We start from the raw sequence: 20,817 nt of genomic DNA, 5'->3' as shown, positions 1-20,817 counted from the left end.
GAAGGAGCACAAGAAAATGGAGAACCAGGTGCTGAAGAAACATCTGGAGCAGATGTGGAAGGTAAAATCCAAAGTGGTCCTAGTGGTAATAGAAGCATAAAGGAGCTGGAAAATTAGCTTGAGCAGATTCCAGGCACAACATCAAAGGTCTCCATCCAGGAGAGTGCAGTCCAAGGACCAGCTAAGACACTGCACAGAGCACTCTAACTTCCAGGCCTCTGGTAGAGGACCTGAACGTGAGGAGCACACACATACCACCCCCCAGAGGGTGAGAGGGAGAGTTCTTTTTAAAATATGTATATACAAAGAGCATTTATTTTTTTTAAACCGGTGAAATGTCAACATATCTGAAATTGAAATAGGTGTAGTGCTCAGTCCTCACAGCGTGCTCTGTTAGCTTCTGCACATGTTCTACAGTCATATTTCTGGTCTCTTTAAGACCATCATGCAAGCATGACTTATTCTCTGCACGAGGGAGATCTGTATTATGTAATACTTCCACATGAGACCAGACCCCTTATAATCCCACAGGAAATGGTTGCCCCTCCCCTCTGTGGACACAAAATATAAATTAATATTAACATCTAAAAACCCAAAATCATGTTTGTTTGTTTTTTGTTAGCATTCCAAATAATCACATTTTTCACTCTCATGCGTTCATTCTTGAGAAATCAAACTGATGTGAGGTCAGTTTTAATGGAGGATGTTGCAAACCTTTAACTATTCAGCCTCAAACACCACACTGACGCAGGACAGCATATGCTGAAAATGATTACACAATTAAAGGATGCACCGTTGCTTTACACAGCTTATCAAACACTAGACATGTATTCAGCGCTCACGCAGCACAGCACAGCATCAATGGGTCTGCCAAATGCAGCACATCTCTAATTCTATCTGCAGGCAGTTTGTCCCTTTCCTTGAATAAACTCAGTCTCATGTGCTGCGTCACAGCTGGCCGACAGGATGTCAGGGCCGCTCGCGTCTGAGTTATTATTTCTCATTTTTGGATTTCTTCTCAAGTGGCGTGGCTCAGCTGCTACTTTCTATGGTGTGGTCCTCTGGGTGGAGGCTGCTGTCCTCAGCCTGTTTTCTCAGTTTGACGGCGTGGAGGGCGTAGTTGATGGCAGTGCTGTCGGTCCAGCTCCAGGCTCCCGACAGGGGGTTGTACAGCATTCCTTTGACAGACTGCACCGAGAAACCATCTAACAAAGAAGGAAGACACTGATGTCAACACAAAAGGCAAAATTAGATTTTTATTTTTGCACTACTCCTGAACACGAATTATAAAATGAGCTTTGCAGACAATTTATGGACACAGAAATCCTCAAAATTTACTGCTGTTTAAAAAAAACTTTTACATCTTGTAGCGACCTTTTGTAATATGGTATATTTACTTAGTTCCACATAGATTTGCCCACTTAATTATTAAAAAAAAAATAAACCTTTGCATTTTTAGTCTGTTTTCTATAATCAGTGGGAGCTTCTTTTTTTTCCTCCCTCCAAAGGGACTTACGAGACTCCAGGAGGCGTTCCAGGTCTACTGGGCTGACAAACTTCTCCCAGTCGTGGGTCCCGTCGGGCACGATGCGCAGCAGCTGCTCCGCTACAACAATGCCCAGCACGTAGGACAGGTTGGTTTTATTTATAGTCGTGATGAATAGTGAGCCACCTGGCTGCACACAGGGAGCAAAAATGGAAAGGTTTGATTCATGAAATATAAATTAAATAGACTGCGTTACTTCTGGAAACACATTTCATGACACCTCTGCAGGTGATATACAAGGGAGGAGCTCTTCTACGAGATGCAGCAGGGTATTTATAGAATGGATTTAAGGCTTTCAGAGGACAAAATCCAGCGCGCGAGATCTGGAAGGATGCCAAACCTCAAAGTTCAACAAGGCCAAGAAAAATAGGTTGAACAGGAGGGGAGAGAAAAAATAAATAAAAGCATGAGCATCAAAAAAATATATGTATGCGTGGTCAAGAAAAGTACATTTAAATGTTTGGGTTTTTTTTTTTTCTTTTCGCCTGTCCCGTTTGGCTCTTTTGCCATCAGAATTATTGTCTAAAGGCGAGGAAAGATGCCCAACGGATTTACTTTACCAAACTGACCATCCCAGCCTTGCCGTAATGGTCTATTTGATTCACCTTTTATTGTTTATTTAATTTATTTTTTTATTTTCACTTGCTAGATATGGGACAGACTTGAATGAAGAAAAGAAAAGGGAGAAAGGAAGAGGGTGAAAAAAAAAAACAGCGGAGAAGAGGGACGGGGATAAAGGGGAAAAAAAAAAAAAAAAACAACTAAATAAGCAGACAAAAAAAAATAAAAAGAATACATATACCAATCACCTGGATCACCTGTTGAGAAAGAAAAAAGAAAACAAACAGAAGAAAACGAGAGCAATACAATAAACAACATCACGATGATATATGGAAATATAACAGTAAATACTAAATATTAAACATTATTGTGTTTGGGTTTTTTTTTTTAATGAAAGTGCAGAAGAAAGATTTAGACCAGAGAGAGAGAAAGAATTCCAGTCATGACTTAACCTCCTGTATTAAGCTTTTTTTCCCCCCCCCTCTCAGCTACTTTTGGCCCACTAACCTAGGAGATTCTGACCCCCAGGCTGCAGTATGGACCACGGCTTTCACTGAAACTTTTCAATGATAAGTACAAGGCACACACAGAAAAACACAGCAGGTCATCCACAGACCCCGTCCAGCCCGGTGCTGACTCGGGCACCCATAACTGTCTAATTCAGAGAGAGGGAACCTCTACCTGATATGCAAACACAAGTGCAGTATTAACACACAAATATCAGAGTCAAAGTACTAAAAAACAAAACGAAACAATAAAACAACAAACAGCACCTTTAGCACTTGGCTGCAGCAGAAGGCGAACGTTTCCAGGTCAGCCAGATGTTCCACAACCTCAGACGCCACCACAGCATCAAAGTGTCCCGCTCCTTCATCCTCTCCTCCTGAGAGCTCTTCCAGGGTGCACACCTGGTAGGACACCCGCTCACATAGGTCCGGGTCAAAGGACGAATGCAGCTGGGCGGTGCCAATGCTGTTTTCCACTGGATCTATACCCAAAACTTTAGCTCCCAGACGACCCAGGGGCTGGAGGAGGATGAGGAGCAGAGAACTGCACGTCAAACTTTTTTTTAAAAAAGCAGAGCCGAATACGATTCACTTAAAAGAAGAACAGACAGTACAAAACCATATTAAAAATGATAAAAGTAGACAAAGCACACATTTTAAATGAATAATATATTAGTTGCATTAGCTTTGAGGAATAAGAATACGATTTTTCATTGTCCTCTTTGGATGACAAATATAACATTATACATCAATCATATTAACTATGCTAAATACTTAAAAAATAAGTCACTGTTCAACCACAACAGCTAACAATATGAGCAACATTTGTCTTGCATTATAAAAAATATATATATCTGTATCACAATAACTCATATTTTACTTAGTCTTAGTAGAAAAACTTGACTCTTACACACAAATAATGTTGTACTAACAAACTTGAAATGTTACTGCTTTGTTATCTAACCTGTCTTCTTCAGGATGCTGTGCTCATTTGACTGTGAAGTCACTGATTATGTGTTGGAACTCACATTTCCACAAGCCTTATGTTTATCTACAGTAATATATTCACTGGGGGGTAATAGGCACCGATTTGCATGAACTATTAAATTCTGGAATACAAAATTTAATGAGAGAAAGAAAATTTCCTGACTTCCATCATTCACTTCATCCACACTCATCCATAACCTGTCCATCTTCATAAGAAGAAGAACTAGTAAATGGGGATTGTTGTTTTACATGCAGGTAAATACAGCACAGTGTAGGTCTAATGAGAGTTATTTGAATTCAATGTTAGGCTTTTATAATATATCTAAAACATGTCAATTAATACAAGAGATTTTGTGGTTGTTGAGTAAAAGAAACCCAAAACAACAACAACAACAACAACTCATGAAATTTAAAACAATATCAATCATGGTAGTAAAGCATCATTTCATCTCCACAAGACGCTGTGCTGGCACTGTAAATAGAGTGGGGAAAAACATAGCAGCGATATGCAGGAACATGCACTAAATAAGGGTTTGGTGTGAACGGTGCCCTCCTGTGGACAAAAGCTAAACATCCAAGTCTGACTGAAGAGCTTTTTCGCCCAGGGGCCTGATATCCATCCTTCCGCTGCTGATCCCGTGTGATGGTAGGACTGTTAGCTAAGAGACTGTCAGACACACAATAACAGTCACAGCCTTAACAGGCGCTCTTATCATGTGTGTCTGTGTCTCAATAAGACAACCTGTGTGACGGAGCTGTATAAGAACAGGACCTGATTTTGTCTTCAGAGATCACACAGCACAGCTGGTGAGTCCTCAGCTCACATCAAAGCTCCGTCCCAGTCATGCAGCTATCAGCGCTAACAAACAGATAAACAACTGTAAACGACCGACTGTCCGATCCACCACGCCGTGACCAGTCAGATCAAAGCAGAACGAGCACCGGGCTGACGTTGAAATGTTTATCCGGGCTCTGCTGCGTATGCATGCGAGAAGCCTGGCACTGAAGCACATCGAAGGCACATATTTACGCTGCACGAGGGAAGAAAAGACTCAATGTGACGTGAAAGGTAGCAATTGAAACAATTGCGCCCAGACAGATAATATGTAGCAGGAAAGACGCTTTTCTTTGGCGCTGTTGTTTGCTCTGAGTCTGCAGCTTTCGGACGCTTTTTACCTCTGTGAGCAGGCCTCCTCCACAACCGACGTCCAGGATCTTCAGTCCTGCGAGTGGCTTCCCGGGATGGCGCGCTCTGTGCACATTCAGCAGGTTATCCCTGTGCAAGGTAAAAATATATCTCCCATTCCCAAGTCTTCAAGATATTTCAGAATACTCTACAACAGACCTAACGCTTAAAAGTAAAAGAACAGTGGGCAGATATGAAATTGTGAACCTCCAAAGTCTATGAGAAGCCGCTTAGCATGAGGAAATGTAGGGGTAACTCCATGGTGTATTACACCATCTTCTCTCAAATCGCTCCGAGCAACAGTGTCAGCCAGCAAACAAGCATCCTCACTTCCTTCCCTGATATACAGTCCGACAGCCTCCTGCCTGAGGCCCGAAACATGGGAACAGGCTGAGACCTGACTGCACATCATGCTCGTCATTAAAGCTCTGCTAAGGTGCCAAAATATACTTACATCCATCTAACTACCTCCTCGCACTACCACCACCCAGACAGAGCCAGACAAAAGCTACTGCTGAACTATCAGCACATGATAAACAATTACCGTCAGCATGAACTCAGTGATTATTTTCATAAAATTTACTTTGACTTAATGAACCAAAAACCCCAAAAAGAAATTCAGTCTCAAACCTGAAGTATTTCTGAGTGTTTTCCAACTTTATATTTTAGAAACTGTGGGTAAACATTTTGTCACACAGGTAAATTTGCATACACAATGAATAAAAAGTCAAATAATGACCTCTACATTTTTTCCCTATCATACTGTGTTCCCTCACTTTGGTGATGCTGGTAGAGTAAGCCATCTATCATATGGATCCAAATATCTCCGTGTTCAACTTCGTTGAGATCAGCTGACTGTGAAAACTGTAGCATATGGTTCGCATCATTTTCATAATAATCAAACCTTTCAGTGACCCACTCATGTCCTACAGAAGGTTACAACTGCCATATTGGAAAAGACCACTCCCATCAGGACATAAATCTGTATCCTTTGATAAGAGGACAAGTATGATGGAAACTCTGAATTCCTCACAATAAAGGGCAGATTTTTTTCCTTTAATTTGTCACCATTGCATGTATAGTTATGATTCACTGTATTGCTGTCAGTGTAACATTTTGAGGACAAAATAGACCATTTTGCTAATAACTAAGGCAAATCAAACACTAAACCCTGTTTTGTTAAAGACATTGCATTTGGTTACTACACGGGGTATCTGCACAGATCCTGAGTCTGTGTACAACACCATGTATTACAGAACTAAAGCACACACTGAAACAATGAAGAAAATAAGGCACCCTGGCAGGATGAACTATCAGAGTCGCAGAGCTCCAGCAGCAACAGTGGCAGCACTGCTGCTGTCTCTCATTTCAACTTGCCCTGAGGGTAAAATCTTATTGGGCAAATCATCCCCACTCAGACATCACTGACACTAGATCTGTCATACTGTCACCATAAGCACACATCATCATCACCACCACCACCACCACCACCAAGAAGATCCCAGGGTGGGGGAGGGGAACACAGCACTGGGCTCTTGGCTGTCATGATTACAGCAAAGGGTCCTGAACAACAGATCTTATCAATCAAAACAGCCCCAGCCGACCCCCAAAACATGCACACGTGTAGAGCCAAAGCAGCTGAAACACTATTGGCTGAAAATGTACTGATATTTGGAAGAACCCTGTCACTTTCAATTTCTCTTATTTTTCCTTGTATCCTCACAAGTTGCTTTCAGATACCACGAGGCCGCCCGGCTTTCCTTTGGGTTATGTTACGTTGACACCATCTGTTGGCGCCTCTGATGAAGATTGACGGGCGGATTGTGTACCGTATAAAAGGCACCCTCAGGTCGTTCATGGCGTGAAGAGCTGCAAATTCTCCCTGTTCATCCCACCACTTGTTTGCCAACGACTGGAACTTCCTCAGTTCATCAGGGTCCACGGTGCTGTGAGAAGCTGACCGAACGCTGCATGTGGAAAAAAAACAAACAAAAAACAGCCATTAAAGTAGAAACAACCAAGCCAAATAAACAAGGAACCAACAAAAGACTGTTCTATAGTGTCGATAATAAATAATAAAAATCTCACTATACTTTTTGATTCAAAATTCTTCTCCAGAACCTGCAGCTGAGTAGCCCGACAGCTGTGTTGAGTGTGTGGAGTCGAGCTGTTTGCACACATATTCCAAAAAGTATACACAGCACTTCACTTGTTCCACATTTTGTCATGTTAAAGCTTTATTCCAACATGGACTTGATTATCACTTCATAATGAGTAAAAAGGTTTGCTTGAAATTCTTGCAATTTTATTAAAAATAGAAAAAAAATATGCCATGTAAGTATTCAAAGTCTTTTCTCAGTTTGATGCTACTCGCTTTGCACACCTATCTTTGGGCAGTTTCTCTCATTCTTCTTTGCAGAAACTCTCAAGCTCCATCAGGTTGGACAGAGTGGGAGTTGGTACACAGCCATTTTCAGATCTCAAACTTCAATCATGTTCAAGTCTGGGCTCTGGCTAAAGTCACTCCTTTGTTATTTTGGCTGTGTGCTTAGTGTTGTTGTCCTGTTGGAAGATGAACCTTCGCCCCAGTCTGCGATCCAAGCTAAGGCTGACTAGTCTCCCAGTTCCTGCTGCCAAAAAAAACATCTCCCAGCATGATTCTACCACCACCAAGCTTCACTGTAGGGATGGTATTGGCCAGGTGATGAGCGATACCTTGTTTCCACCAGACATGATGTTTAGCATTTAGTTCAATCTTTGTTTCTCATGGTCTGAGAGTCCTTCAAGTGACTTTTGGTAAACTCCAGGTGGGCTGTCTTGTGCCTTTTATTGAGAATTGGCTTCTGTCTGACCCTCTCCCATACAGGCCTGATTGGCGTAATGCTGGAGAAAAGATTATCCTTCTGGAAGTTTCTCCTCTCTCCACGCTGGAGCTGTCAGACTGACAATCGCTTTCTTGGTCACCTACCTGACTCAGGCAGAACTTCTATTTACAGATGATGGTGATATTTTTGATGAAGAGTAATTTTTCTGTAACCTTCTCCAGATTTGTGCCTCAATAAAATCCTGTGTCAGAGGTCTGCAGACAATTCCTTGCTTTGTTTGTGCTCCAACATACACTGTTAACTGTGGGGCCTTATTTAGACAGGTGGACTCCAATCAAGTTATAGAATCATCAGATGACCAGTGGAACCAGGATGTACATGATTTTGAGTGTCATAGTGGGGGCTTTGAATACATATATGAACATATTTGGTTGCTATTTTTAGTAAATTTAAAAGAATTTAAAGCAAACCTTTTATTAACCGTGTCACTATGGGGTATTGTGTGGATCTTTTTAGGTAAATAATGAATTTAATCATTTTGGAATGAGGATGTAACATGATGAAACACCAGCAGTCGTGTACTTTCTGGATGCACTGTGTTGGGCTATGTACCAATATCAGTATCATTGGCTCTCATATGTGAGCTTACTGTTTTTCTTATCCTATCCAGTATTTTGCATTCTGCTGTGCTCATCATACTTTGGACACACTGAGTGCAGTAAAACTGAAGAAAATGAGTTAATCTAACAAGCAAAATACCAAGCCCTTTTGCTACTGACATCAAACATATAGTTTCTGAAGATGCAAATCGCAAATGCAAATTCTAAAACAAAAGGTTGTGCTGGTATTTAACCCTCAGTACCCATTTCATTCAGTTCATCTTGCTAAAACCAAGTAAAGACGTAAAAAAAAAAAAAACGTGTAAAATGGTTCGGTAATGATGCAATCTCTGGTGACGTGCAAATTTTTACAAATGCTGAATTGTGCCAAATTTTGTTTTTTTAGTTCATGCATAAGTCACATGCTCAAAATGCTATCACTTGAGTAAAAGAAAAAGGCAGCATTTTTAGTGTTCTAAAAAAAATGGTGAAAAGTGTTCAGCCACAGGACACATCAAGACACTGAAAATCGTGTCTGTAAGCAATGAATCGGTTTGTGCAGAGATAATCTGCTTGGAAGCCTTTCTAATATGATAGCCATCCACAAAGGTACTCAACTTTAAGATACTTTGACTATAAAGTATCGGAGTATTGGAGGAGCATCACACATTTCACAAATCAGTCCAGTTCATTTAACAAAATGACAAACCTGACTATCTTTCTGGATGCAAAAGGATGCTTGTATTAAATTTCAGAGTAGTAATTAGAATTGTTTCCGTAACATATTTATGATGCACTATGTATCAGCTGTCCAGAGTCGTAGAGCTACCAGGGTGAGCCTCGTCGGACCTCTTAGTCTAAGCAGTAGCTGTATGCTGCTAAATTTCACTGAGTTTTAGTTTCTTTTTTTCTTTTGAAAAAAAAAAAACTGATTTCTAGCCCTGCTTCCGGTCCCCCAAATATTCTTATACAGTGTGGCACTGGAAAGGAAGGTGTCACCACACGAGTGTGTCTGCTAAATACCCGTTTTGACGGAGCACAGCACGTCGTTCTATCTCCCGACAGGCGCTCCTCTGCAGCCACAGTGTCCGCTGTTTACACACCGCAGTCCAGCCGAACCCGCTTCGACCAGCGGCCCTCTGGACCAGGCCACAAACAGCGGTCGTTTTAAGGCAGTGCAGCCCTAACATGAGGCGGCGAAACTTGTTGGAGTACATGTCATAAAACCATCGAGGTACTAGCTGTGAAGTTCATAATAAACAGTCTTCTTCGTCTTTGGAGTTCAGCGTCGCTGGGTTTCCTTCTTCTTCTACGCTGAGATTTAAGCGCAGCTCTCACCGTCGCCGTTGCACTGCTGCCCTCCTCTGCCTTTGGAGATGAGCCCACTTCTCCACTCTAGTTTCTCGGGCCTCTCAGGTAAAACCAGCGAGATGCTCCCCTGTAAAGCCTGCTTCCAGATTACAGTTACTATTTTCAGTTTCGTCATCATTGACGTTGACTATCTTTTTCAATTATTCCCCATGTCCTCTTGAGCTGCTAAGGACCCAGTGCCTCTGCCACTCTTCATCTATTTATATTTTATGTATTTAATTTTATGCCATGGCAGTTTTCTTTTTTGACTGCTTGTGTCTGCTCTATGGTATTCGAAAGAATAAATATGAGCAGTAAAAGTATGCCAAGTTCTTCCTTGATTGTTTAAAAATTAAAAAGTCCCAGTTGAGACCTGACCAACTGGACAAAGTAGAGTCTAATGACTTTGGTTAGTTTCATTTGTCCAATACACTTTACCCAGTAATCACTTGCAGGTTAATAGGATCCATCAGTAAAGAAATCGGATATTGCAAACCACTCACTAAAAATCAGTGTTTGCACAGTAGGAAATGAAAGTTCGACAGCTTTATTTGTTCCCAGTTTTTTTTTAATTTATGTTTTAAAATGGATTCGTGGGAGTCATGCTCTCAGTTGTGATGCCTGATCAAACATTTAACTAGTTTAATTTTTTTAAAGTGCCAATCATCTCTGTACAAACAGAAAAAAAAGTTTACTCATTGGGGAAAAACCAAAACTGATAACTTCACTGGCCAATCATATGTTACTGATGACTATTTTTTTACTACTAGGGTGTAATTTGTGATAACTTGTATTATGTTCACATGTGGAACAAAACAGTAAGATCACCTATGACAAGAGCGTTTCTGGCACAGTGGAAACATCTGAATGGTTTGAGGGACGTGAGATGAAGATTTTTGTGTTGACTGTTGTCTCCAAATTCTAAATGTGATTAAGCATTTAACCTGCACAGGCTTCAAGTACTCATGTGGTACACTAACCTGTGCTCCCCTGTGCTTGGACTCAGTGTTCGGATGCATGACATGAAGAGTTGTTTTTTTTTGTTTTTTTCCAAGGCCAAATCCAAGCATCACCTTTCAGAAAACTGTCTGGATGTGCTCATGTTATATTTTTATGTTCCAGGATTTAAAAAAAAGAAAAAAAAAGATCAGAAACAATGGTGTACCAAACACTGAGCACAATTTTCAGGCTCACCTGCAGCTGAGAGCCTTTAACGATGTGCTATGTAAGAAGTGAAACTATTGAAGTGTTAATATTTTATATTGAATAACTGTTTTTCAGTATGAACAAACAAGCAATTTGATACTTTAAACAGAAACCATTATCCTAACTACAGCATCAAAAAATATTTTTTTCCTAAAGTAAAAGTTCTTATACAAAACAACCTTTTAGATTTCTAAATTACATTTTGATGTTGTAGATCTAAATTGATTTGATTAAAATAACTTATTTAATCACTTAAATATTGCTGCATTGCTTTATCTATAACAAAACAGCAACAAACTTGTAGATTTAGCTTAAAAAGTGACACTCTAAAACTTATATAAAATATGGTAAGGAATACAAAGTGCACCATTTGCAGTACCTAGTGGAACAGAAGTAGCACAACTTGTAAATACTTATGGACAAAGCAACCGTTCTTCAGAAAACTGAGAAAATGTTTTAAGTTACTTTCTACCATTCATTCTATCAATGCACGGTTTTTGCAACACTACTTCCATCCAGCAGCACTGACAGCTGAACACATGCAGCCTTAAAGTGGGAATTATTGTAATCTCTGGGAAGTAGCAGGATCCTGCTTTGTATGGTTAAGTTTAATGCAATTGCAACACGCATCATTAAATACTGTGTTAGTAAATACTGAATTAAGGTCAGAGAGGTAGTGAGGCAAGACAAGAAACAGTTTATTAGACATCTTACAATAATTGGAGAAAAAGTTAATCTTTTTTTAAAATATACACAGTTTCACTTGAGTTTTTTAGTGTGTAATTAAACTGTGCATGATAATGGAAACTCCTACCATTCAAACTTGTTCTTCAGGCACACTTTAAAAAGAACATATTTACAGTAAAAGAAAAGTATGAGGGGGTTTTCACCTACACAACTGCCTCTATAATGAGACAAGCCTGTTCAACTCATGGAATTTAAAATGGCAAAGTGCACAGATCAGGGCAGTGACTGTGCTCCTCAGCGTCTGCTACGACGGGAGGGAGACGTCGACCTGAAAGAAAGTTATGAACACGACATTATTCCTGCACTAATGACACTGATTGCAGTGCACAACAGAACAAAACACGTTTCACCAAAAATACTGTCAAGACTATAAATATGGCAGAAAACTTCCATAAAAACTGATGTTATACAAATTCTACAGATGCAAATTAAACTGCAGAACATGGCGAAAAGACAAATTTGTTTGTTTGGCTCAATTTGACATTTTCGCCCTCTATTTTGGCCAGGAACCAGACAAATCAGGCAGATGCTCTAGGGAAGCGGTACTTGCTAGTATTCAGTCATGGCATATTTGCATTTGACATAGAAAACCGTTGTGAAAGATTTAAGCCTTTAATTCATGAGACCTGACTTTACACAGTCAGGCACGTGTAGCTGTATTAAACATTAAATTTTCATAACAGCCAACATTTTCCTCTCAGCTACTACAACAGATCAAAGACTCGAGAGAAATCACAATGAAAACAGTATTATAAAGTATTTTGAAAGAGAAAAAAACGAATACTACCTTGATCGCGACTTAGACTTGTGTTTGCGGCTTGCCTTCTTACCAGACTTGTGAGATTTTTCCGTCGATCTTGAGCGACTACGTTTGGATTTCTTATATTTTTTTTCCTTGCTAACTTCAGGGGAGGGGGATCTACTTGAGTCAGAGTCTGAGTGCCTCTTGCTAGCTTTGGCCGAGCCCTTCTTGCTGGCTTTACTATCATGTCGCGAGTGCTTGTCAGTTTGAGAATCGGTTCCTAACTCGCTCTCTTTCCTTTTCTTAGATTTGCCATTCTCTTCACTAACTACAGAGCTCCCTTTTTCCTTCTCTTTGGTCTTTGGCTTTTCCTTCTTTTTATCCACCTCTTTGTCTCTATCTTTATCCTTCTTTTTCTTGTCTTTCTCATGACTACGACTCCTTTCCCTCCTCCTCTCTCTGTCTTTACTAGAGGCCTTTTGTTTATGTTTGCTGCTGCGACTATGACTGCTGTCCCTGCGTTCCCGACTCCTTTTCCTCTCTCTATCCCTCTCCCTGTCTCTGCTGCGACTGCGACTTCCTCTGGCCCTCTCTCTGGCCCTGTCTCTGGACCTAGATCTACTCCTTCGACTCCTGCGCTCCCTGGAATCACTCCGATCTTTCTTGTGGCGGCCTGATCGCTCTGCACTGCTCCTCCTCCTGTCCCTGCCCTTCTCACTGCGATCACTACGATGCCTGTGTGAGCTGTGGCTGCGGCTGCGCTGCCGGGTTTTGTGGGATGAGGAGCGACTACGTCTCCTTTTCCTTCGCGGGGAGGAAGATCGAGAGGAGCTACGGGAAGATACCGAGGAAGAAGATGAGGAGGAGGAAGATCGACTGCTGCTGTGGCTGGAGGTGGAGCGGGAGCTGCTGCTGTGACCATTGGTGGGAGAATCGCTGCTGCCTCTCCCTGAGCGTTCCTTCCCTCTGCCTGAATGCTTTCCCTCACTACCCTCCCTCTCACTACGGGACCTGCGCCTGTCTGCCAAGGGCTCTGCCTCCCTCTCTTTCATGTCCTGTTTGTGTGGATATTCTGACTGACTCTCATCATATTCCCCCCTTTCTTTACTTAATCTCTCCTTTGCCATCTCTTCTGTACAAACAGAAAACAAAGACTCAGGTTAAAAGTGAACTAGTAACACACATTGCACAAATGACATTTAATATTTACCACGTGCTAGCAGCGCCTCCTGAGCTTGTTTCTCTTGCAGCAGCTGCATCTCCCGCTCTTTGCGGCGGAACGCGTCCTGCTTCTCCCGGATGCGGTGACGTAATTCTTCCTCATCTGTGTCTGAGGATTCGGATCCTCGGACGCTACGGCCATCCTCATCCTCGCTCTCATCTGAACCATAGTCACCGAGCCCGCCTGCCACAACAGAGCCCCCAGGTTGTTGAGTGTTGGAAACTGTTAAGATCCGCTCTCAAATCAGGTTCCACTTATGAAACCACTCAATCCAAACTCAAGGTCCCCATTAGGGCTGCCACGATTAGTCGACTAGTCACGATTATGTCGACTATTAAAATCGTCAACGACTGATTTAATAGTCGACGCATCGTTTGAAGCTTTGTAAGATCACAAAGGACGCAGGAATGAGTAGTAGGATTTAAGAGTGTAATAACGGACTGAAACAGAAGATGGCAGCACTGCATGTACAAGGATGCCAGCTGCCGTTAAACCCCGAAGAAGAAGAAGCTGTGTCCCAGAATTCATAGCGCAGCCCAGCGCAGTTGTCAACAATGGCGGCAGCTAGTTAGTTTTAATGTTATTCTTATTATTCTTTCTTGGTCACAAAATAAACGTTTAACATATTTTCAGGCGAGAATGTAGCTGTGTAAACCTCAAATATCTGCTCAGTTTATCAGGACACCACATATTTTCAAAAGCGCTCCGACGTTTTCGGAGACGTCTGTTACCCACTAGCTTGTTAGCTAGGCGGGGGCAAGGCTAACTAGAGCCGTGAGAACACCGGACTCCCGGCAAATCGTTTTCAAACCCACCGCCGTCTTTCGCTAGTCAGGTTAAACATATATATAAGTCACTTAGATAACTTAAAAATGTTATTGTTTGGCTTTCTTTAGTATTTTATTTGTTCCTGAGTAAATCGGTTTGGCTAAGATTAAAGTTATAGTTTTTGCACAGCTAAAACTGTCAAGCAGACAGCTGATTATCAGAAGTGTGAGACGCTGGAGAATATACTCCGGTGTCCTGTTATATTTTAGAAAGCAAGGAGTTTATTAAACTTCACCAAAACAATCTGCAAATTTCATTAAAAATTAATAAACTACCATATTGTCTTTATTTTTAGTTAGCACAAACACTTCAAGCTGTAAGCTAATGATAGTTATATAAGACCAGATGCTGCTGGTGCAATAAGCTGTACGCTGTACGTCCAATGGATGATGATCTGATTAGTCGACTAATCGCAAAAATAATCGGTGACTAGTCGACTATCAAAATAATCGTTTGTGGCAGCCCTAGTCCCCATGAAAGGCACTTAATCTTGTTTAACTTTATACTTCACACCAGTAAACCTCTTATTAACAAAGAGTACACATACAGCTCTTAAACACTTTCAACAGTCTGTAATGTCTTTGAGAGCATGCTTCTAATTTCAAAGCACAGATCTAAAAAGCAAGTCAGATGCCACTTTTGCCTTAAATAGTAGCAGTGAAATATTGGGTGTCACGCTTTGTGCCAACAGCTTTTCCCACGTTCCGACTAATAACCCCGACTATAAATCAAAGAAACTTCCCTTCCCTCCCCACCAGTGACAGAAAAAGGGATACTCACTGAGACCGGTCAGAGAAGCCAGTGCACTTGACTGTGCCAGCTGTTTTGCAGGAGCTTTGATTCACATCAACAACAGGAACAACATGTTAAAACACATACTGCCATTTTCTCAAAGGCAAGAGTCGCTAGAGAAAGGGATGGGGCCACAGATAAAGCACTATTCACAAGAGCTGCCATTGGTAACAAGAGAAAAAAATAATAAAATAAAACAAAAGAAATGGAGAAAAGAGAGAGGGTTAACAAACAAACTTCTGTCACACATCCAAGTCAAACAGTCGGACAGGAGCGAAAGAACCAATCTGTACTAATGCACAGTCACTTCACTGGAGGAAGTCTCTTGTATCTACAGGTGAGTCAGCGCTGAGACTTTATTCAGTCTTACAGCCATTCAGCAGCACCTCCAATACCATGACAGGTTTTCAATACTGTCTGTGACAAACACTGCTCTGCTGTGTCCTGATGCATTAGCAGAGAATGGTTGGAAATGCATATCAGACAGACATACTCTGATGTATGCTGCTCAGTCACCCTCACTTACAGGGTGTTACGGAGTAATTTAAGAGGCACGTAACGAATTCTGTCCAGATTTAAACATAATGTTTTTGTGACAAGCAGAGATAATGCAAAAAGAGGAAAATATAAGACCAGACCTCGAGTGGCTTTCCTGTGAGTATCTCTAGCCACATGCAGGATCTCTTCATTTGTGACCTCAAGAAGGATCTCTGTCAGGAGTGTTTTTGTCATCACCATCTAAAACAAGGACAAATTAACAAACATCTCAATATTTTATCAATTTCAACAATTAGATTAAAATCAAGCGCTCAAAAAGGAGTCAACTGGACATTTTTGGTTTGTAAACACATTTCACCTCTACAAATCAGAAAAGAAGTCCAGTTGCCTCCTTTTCGAACACTCAAAACTGCCATGACCCGGACTGAGAACCTACACAATCACACTCAAATCTGACTACTTGAATGTAATTTGAAAGTTCAAACTGACCAGCTGGAATTCCTTTTCCTCCTCAGTCATTTCAGGTTCACTGTCTTCTGCAGGGGGCGAGGGACTCCGCGCAGAAAATGCTTTCTTTAGTGAAATCTTTTCTTCGTTGTCATTATCATCATTGCCCTCATCATCACTGTCCTGATGCAAACAGAAGAGAAGAATGAGTTTCAATCAAGAAAACATAGCCAATCATTGCTACAGATGAAGAGGGAAAACAAAACTATTTGCAGTATGGGTCTTAAATGAGTTCCTTACAAATTTACTCTTGCGGGGCAGACGTGGGCCATCACCACCCTCATCAGCCTCATGGCCTTTAACGTCATCTTTTGCCATTTCTGCACGCTCCTTCTCCATCCGCTCGCGCTCCAGCTTCTTTTGCTTCTCCCTGTCCATCTTTTCAAGACCTTCTCTGATCCATGCAGGTAGTGTGCGTCTCTTTACAGCATCTGGAGATCAAACGTGTTATCCACATATATTTTACAAACGATTAAACTATTCCAGTACAAATCCATGTACACAAAGAAGTTGTTGTATTAATAATGGTGCATCGGTTTCTACAGCTATCACCTATTTAAATTTGACTCTTTTTTTAAACAACCAAATTTTTATAAATACCTTTTGTATGCATATAAAATGAAGCCAACACAGGTGGAATAAGGACTTCGATTATTTAAACATATAGTCATCTACTGATATTTATCTCATACCTCAATACCATTTTCTTGAAATGTTTCTAGAAAGTTCAGGAATTTAAATAAATTAACTAAAAAAAATAATAAAAAATTCAGACATCAGGACTCACCTAATGGTGCTGCTGGGGCCTCAGGTTTGACAGGGAGCTGGATAGGGGATCTTGGCCTGTCTCGAAACCCAGGCGGTCTGGCATCTCGTCTGTTCTGAGGAGGACCCTGCCAGTACGGGGAGTGGAAGCTTGCTGGTGTCGGAGCAAATGATGAGGCAGCTCCATGCTGTTGAGAGACAGCACAAACTCAAAATTAAAGTCAGTTCTAAGTACTTAAGGTCCTCTGTTTTGGCAGTCACTAGGTATGGGGTTGCTGTTGTCTTTCCCCACTCCTTACTGAGCTAAAAGGTATACTTGGGTTAAAAGGGGAAAAGAAAAAAAACTCAACAAATAAAGTAATAACAAACCATGCTGGATCCTCAACAAGCCAACACTTCCTCTGCACAGCATCAAGAAAGCAAACGACTGATACGCCTAGATGCTCGGACCCGGCAGAGTGTCTATGGATTGCTCCTTCTCGTGCTACTTGGCTGTCACACTAAAACCAAAACGCTTCAACAGTTTCTACCGTAGCATCTGCATACCTGATAATCAAACTGGTTCATGGCCATGGGGGCCATGGCGTAGCTGTCGGGCTGTGCCCCATACCCATGGCTGTTCTGGGGGTAAACCCCATGGTGGGCTTCAGAGTTGAATTCCACGCTGTCCTGGCTGTTGCTGTCCTCGCTGGGGTTCACCACATCCATTGGTCCTGACCCTGGAGGGATCCAGGCCTGGTCAGGGGGTGGAGGAGGAGGGGGCTGGCCATGCATTCCCCATTCTGTTAAACACAAAATACTTAAACAAGCCACAAGAGAAATCTCCACAGTTTTTTGTTTGTTTTTTTTCCCAGGGGGAGAGCCATGGCTCAAAGGCTTAATTGTGTACCTGGTTGCCACATTCTGCCAAATGCTGGGTCACCCTGAAAGTTGCTGTGATTATTCTGTCCAACAGATTCGAGGCCTGGGATGTCCTGACCATTGGGCTGGATGTTCTGCTGCTCTCCTCCTGTAGACTCTTTTTGGGCTATCCATGCTTGTGCCAGGGCTGCCCAGTCCACTTGACCTGGAAAAAAGTGCATTAAGACTAGTTGCCAGTGCAGTTTTTGAATCCATTGTAAAATATTTAGATTTTTTTTTTTATTGAGGGAGCAAAAATGCCATTTGTGGTGCATGAGCATCACTCACTAACCTGGATCATGCTGATGCTGAAAAGATTGCATCCACTGCTGCTGGCTAAGAGGCCATTGCGGCCAGGGCTGTCCTCCCTGGTCCCACATTGCTCCTTTCACGATTTACACCTGAAACACCCAGATCAGCTACATTTAATTGTATTGTGCACTCTCAACATGGAGAGGTGTGTCAGTGTAGAATTACACTTGCCAAATGGCAATGGAAATGGAAATTGCAAGCTGCAATAAAGTGCTAACGCTACTTCAAACTGACCGGCTAGCTGTACGTTGGGAGACACTTCCCTCTTAACGTTAGGATGCTACCTAATGTGAGACATTGTGTCGTTACTTACATAGGATACTGAAATTAATTCGGGAATTGTGCATTGGTTCTTTTTTGTTTTTTTTAATTAATTTTTTTTTTTAGCTAAGAAAGCTTAGCCATGCTAACGTGAGCTAATATTAGCTAGGCTAGGCTGTGTCTGAAAACCAGCAGTTAGCACCACATTTTTCTCAACAACCAAGCAAAGGTTCACTCATTTAAATTAGGCCACAATGGGAAAGAAGAGTGGCTGAAATTTACACTGAAGCTGTGCTTTGAGTTTACAGAATTCCCACCTTTGCCTGACGGGTTCGTTCCGGCGATGCGGTCGCAAATCAAAATGGCTGTACAGGCGAGCTGCTCGGAGGAAGTACGAGAGAAGAACTGCTGCCTTCAAACTAAATAGGAAAGTTACAAATCATTCAAAACTAAATAGGAAAGTTACAAATCATTCAGTATCCATGGTTAGTATAAGTTTGCTGGAAGATTATTTGAAAGGTCGAAGAGATACTCAATCTAGTCTCTGACTGTATGTGCAATACAGTGCTTGTGAACTGGACATTCATTTGTCCTATGTCAAAAAAGTTGAATTTGTTGTTCTAATTTGAGCTATTAAATACATTTAATTAATTTTAAAATTTTGTAGCTATGACGGGTGCATTTCCTAACCTCAAATAATAGTTTTGTTGTCAAACCTTGAATAAATGGGATTAAACTGAAAATGAAACGGAAGGAAAAAAAAGTCTTTCCACTTGAAACTTTTCTGTACGAGCAGCAAGTGAAGGCAGCACGCCAAAGGCTTCAGATGGTGATGTCAGTGTGATTTTAGCACCCATTTATAGCTTGCGTAGTTTTCATGTAACTGGAATGCCGAAATGCCTTTCAACGTACGCCCTCATAGAGGGTATAGAGCATGTGCCGCAATGTGCATTCAGAACCACAGCCATTTGGATTTGAAACAACAAATCTACCCAGGGCCTTCCTGTTTGTAGGGACCCTTCTAAGCCTGTAATGAAACGTCTATTTTTTGTTTTCGACTGCTCGTTTCTCTGCAGTTCTTCTTCTTCTTGTTATCATCAAGCTCCCTGACAAAACTCAGCTGAGTGAGCGAACTTCCAAAATTAGAATAGAAAAAAATGAAACAGCCTAAAGTAAAATAATAAAGGAAATTGAAAGAAAGCAAACCGTGGGACGTCAGTAGTTAATTTTCTTTCAAAAGAAAGGTGGGAAGAGCACAACTAACAGATTAAGGATGGTTTAGATATCAGCAGTTGTTATAGATAGTGTAAGTAGTTACTTCATAGTGATGGATGTGTTCATGTGTCTTTTTCTCCTTGTACCATGTACATCAGCATACCTGTTTTTATTACTAAATAACCCAACATATCTGAACGACCATCGCGCTTCCGTATTCATTTTGATAACATGAAGCCCAACACTCAAACATATCAGATCATCTCTATTATTTACAATCATTATGGTGACTTTGGCGATCTGGTTGGATCACGTGCCTCAGCACCAAAACGGCTGGAAAACAGTATAAGGCTGTAAGCAGGTTAGCCTAATATCAGTCCTGTATGCTTCATTCCTGTGGAGGTTATGTCTGTGTAGCAGCTCATGAGGCTTAGAGGTAATCTGACAAAGACTAGAACTGAAGATGTTTCTTGCACATTTTTATTTAAATAGTTTCCAAAGTATAGATCATCAGTTATTATTATCATTTTAACTAGTTTAAAAAAAAACTGCAGAAAATAATTCATTTGTAATGAATGAATATTTTGCACAAAAAGCAGCCACAGCCATTTAACATCAAAGGCTTCTTAGCTTGAATTTTTTTTTTCCCAATAACACATTTAAAATGAAACACTTCATTGTCAAACACTTGATTTGTATGCAGCCACAGATTGTGCATGTCACATTTTAATATTTTATTATTGTTCAAGATGCTGGGTCGAAATTTGGTTCTTCCTAATTTGTGTTCTCTTTTTGAGTATTTTTCACCTTCATTACTTTCTTAAGTACAGGAGATACCCACATGAAATTCGCACAGCTGTAAAACGCTGTTACAAATGGCAAGCAAATCAATCTTACACCCAAACCAAGTGGCAGAGCTTTTGTTTCACAAAGCTTTATTAATAACTAACTTTTAGCATCAGTATCATGGGGAATATCATAGGTTTAATAGCAAACAGCACCAGTTTAAGGTTTATGATATTGAGTAACAGAAGAATGAAGCAATGTTGGGTGTTCACATTAAAAATAAATAACTCAGACATATTTATATTCTGAAAATTCTTCCATTCATTTTCACCTGCTTAACCATTTCAAGGTCACAGTTGGGCTGGAACCTATCCCAGCTGCACAGACAGCCATTCAAGCTCACACCTACAGCCAAGTTAGAACCACCAGTTAACCCCAATCATGTCTTTGGACTGTGGGAGGAAGTTGGAGCACCT

At 41.1% G+C, this 20,817-nt stretch overlaps 2 protein-coding genes across 6 annotated transcripts; both read right to left on the bottom strand.

Moving 5' to 3' along the window:
- Positions 1-656: 656 nt before the first annotated feature.
- coq3 (coenzyme Q3 methyltransferase) lies at positions 657-9,633 on the bottom strand. Its single transcript, XM_082551207.1, has 6 exons — positions 9,234-9,633; positions 6,616-6,753; positions 4,777-4,876; positions 2,881-3,132; positions 1,517-1,676; positions 657-1,205 (listed from the first exon to the last, which is right to left on the bottom strand). Exons 1-6 carry the CDS (start codon positions 9,425-9,427, stop codon positions 1,033-1,035), a joined length of 1,017 nt encoding a protein of 338 aa, XP_082407333.1. The 5' UTR covers positions 9,428-9,633; the 3' UTR covers positions 657-1,032.
- A 1,810-nt stretch (positions 9,634-11,443) lies between these two features.
- Positions 11,444-18,743, bottom strand: pnisr (PNN-interacting serine/arginine-rich protein). Of its 5 annotated transcripts, none has more exons than XM_082552147.1 (12): positions 18,658-18,743; positions 18,060-18,168; positions 17,757-17,933; positions 17,414-17,649; positions 16,890-17,055; positions 16,343-16,533; positions 16,085-16,225; positions 15,736-15,835; positions 15,086-15,139; positions 13,466-13,660; positions 12,301-13,387; positions 11,444-11,781 (listed from the first exon to the last, which is right to left on the bottom strand). In XM_082552147.1, the coding sequence occupies exons 2-12, from the start codon at positions 18,145-18,147 to the stop codon at positions 11,748-11,750; spliced, it is 2,469 nt and encodes an 822-aa protein (XP_082408273.1). In that variant the 5' UTR covers positions 18,148-18,168; positions 18,658-18,743; the 3' UTR covers positions 11,444-11,747. The 5 variants fall into 5 exon arrangements, with proteins under 5 accessions (XP_082408273.1, XP_082408275.1, XP_082408274.1 ...); XM_082552149.1 differs by having other exon boundaries at positions 12,301-13,384; XM_082552148.1 differs by having other exon boundaries at positions 13,469-13,660.
- Positions 18,744-20,817: the final 2,074 nt, after the last annotated feature.

This window comes from Aulonocara stuartgranti, assembly GCF_965226115.1.
Source record: "Aulonocara stuartgranti genome assembly, chromosome: 11".
NCBI lineage: Eukaryota > Metazoa > Chordata > Actinopteri > Cichliformes > Cichlidae > Aulonocara > Aulonocara stuartgranti.
The sequence above is the reverse complement of the archived record's forward strand: the minus strand, read 5'-3'. Positions and strand labels throughout refer to the sequence as shown.